At 46.7% G+C, this 2212-nt stretch overlaps 1 protein-coding gene across 2 annotated transcripts in view; it reads left to right on the forward strand.

Annotated features, from left to right (window-relative positions):
* The first annotated feature begins 1805 nt into the window (after positions 1-1805).
* Positions 1806-2212, forward strand: part of Coil (coilin) — a 14293-nt gene continuing 13886 nt past the window's right edge. The window contains exon 1 of one of the 2 annotated variants that reach the window (XM_005394065.2): positions 1806-2138. In XM_005394065.2, coding sequence (XP_005394122.1) covers positions 1894-2138 — 245 coding nt within the window. In that variant the 5' untranslated portion in view covers positions 1806-1893. The remainder of the gene's footprint in view (positions 2139-2212) is intronic. The other variant, XM_005394066.2, reaches the window with a different exon arrangement.

A 2212-nucleotide genomic window follows, 5' to 3' on the forward strand; every position in this document is an offset into this window, starting at 1 on the left:
TGCAGGTTAGCCTGGGCAGAATGTTCTGGCCATTTAGTAAGAGAGAAAAGCCTGGTGGGGTGAGAGGCTGAGTTCCCCACAAGCACACTCTCCCCGCCAATGAACTTGCTTCCATCTTTCTCTCTCTCTCTTTTTTTTTATTGGTATCAGGAATCGAACTCACCTGGAGTTGACCTCGACCTGGAGCTGGGCAGGCAGGCGCTGCACCACTGAGCTATGAACTTGCCCTCTGCCTCTCCCGCCCCCACCCCTTCCCAGACACTGAGAAAGTGAGTGAGCTGGGGGTTTTTGTTTGTTTGTTTGTTTGTTTGTTTTTGTGGTGCTGGAGATCAAGCCCAGGGCCTTGTGCATGCAAGGCAAGAGCTCTACCGCTAAGCCCCATCCCCAGCCCGAAATCTCTATGCTTGAAACCAGTTCCCAATTGGTGGCTTTTAGCACTGTGGAACAAGAACCTGTGTTTCTGGCTGCCTAGTGCTGAGCGCCATCTTCTAAACTAGAGCTCTGGGACTTTCGCACATCACTTGGAAGGAGGGTAAGGATTTGACGGACTCTTGTCGAAAACGTAACTCCTTCTGTTCTTGTCTACTTACTACCAGGAACGAATCATCGCAGGACTTCACATCCACAAAATAGGTTTATAGTTGATTTGGAGCCCTGTCTCATGTACTTACATTCATGTATGGATACTTGGACTAATTTAAAAAAACAAGGCACCATTTTACTTTATATGTTTATTAACTATGTCATCTATAGATAATTACATCGTATGCTATCTTTATCAATTGTATGCTATTAATAATAGTAATGGTAATTCAACTCAGAAGACGTAGAGGATTAGACTCACAGGAAAAGAAAACTTGAAAAGCTTTTTGTTGCTGTTGTTCTGAGACATAATCTTGCTAATGTAGTTCAGTCTGGCCTTGAAGTCACTATGTGTAGCTCAGATTGGCCTGAAACTCATGGGGATTCTCCTGCCTCAGCCTCCCGAGTGCTGAGATTATAGGCCTGTGGCACTACACCTGGCTAAGCCTTTTTTTTTCAATGTACCTACTGATAGCCAGCTATTACCACTTACTAGGCTGGTGATCTTGGGTTTTTTAATCTTCTACATGAGGATATACTTCATAATTCATATTTTGTCATGAAATTAAATGAGTCAATATGTATTATGAGAAACGGAAATTCTATTATAAGAGAAAGTCTATTGTTATAAGAAACAGAAATTATGTAGATTTTCTGATTTGCTTACCTAAATTAATCAGAATAAAAGGATTTAGTATAGCCTAACTGAATGGGTCAGGCATGGTGGTGCACGCCTGTACTCCCCGCACTCAGGAGGCTGAGGCAGGAGGATCATTGCAAGTTCGAGGCCAGCCTGTGCTACAAGGTGAGTTCAAGACCAGCCTGAACTGCACAATGAGACCTTGTCTCAAAAAAAAAAAAAAAAAAAGTGAATGGTGGTGAGTAGCAAAGGGCCAAGATATTTATATTCCACTGGATGCATTTAGAAGAGTGATTAATGGTCTTATTTTAAAATGTCAATACTGATGATACGTTAGGAATTACATCTTTTTCAACTGTATCATAAAGTCAACGATGTTCAAAGTGATCATTTAAAAATTTTTTACACATATGAGCAAATATCTTACAAGACACTTATCACAGCGTCTTGCCGAAATTCGGACTCCGCATAGTGCTCGATAGGAAAGTAATAAAAATATTTCGTTTATAATCTTCCCTAGCCCTGTCCTGAACAGAACGAGTCCACCACGCTCCAAGTTCTCTGCGGACGAAGCCTGTAGTAGCCCCTCGTCACCCCTAGGGGGCGTGCCGACTGAACGCGCCTCTGGCTAGCCCCTTGGTCTCTCTCGGCTTCCGTTGAGCACGAGCAAGATGGCGGCGGCTGAGACGGTCAGACTACGGCTTCAATTTGACTACCCGCCGCCAGTCACCCCGCATTGTACCGTCTTCTGGCTTCTGGTAGACATGAACAGATGCCGAGTCGTCACGGATCTCATTAGTCTCATCCGCCAGCGCTTCGGCTTCAGTTCCGGCGCCCTCCTCGGCCTCTACCTGGACGGGGGGCTCCTGCCTCCCGCCGAGAGCGCGCGCCTGGTGCGGGACAACGACTGCCTCAGGTGCGCGCGGCGGGGTCGCGACCTGGGCGTCCGCGTCCTCCCGCGGCGCTCCCGCGGCGCCCGGGTGGTGGGGG

Source organism: Chinchilla lanigera, unplaced genomic scaffold (assembly GCF_000276665.1).
Source record: "Chinchilla lanigera isolate Chin_1 unplaced genomic scaffold, ChiLan1.0 scaffold00050, whole genome shotgun sequence".
In the NCBI taxonomy this organism is placed as follows: Eukaryota; Metazoa; Chordata; class Mammalia; order Rodentia; family Chinchillidae; genus Chinchilla; species Chinchilla lanigera.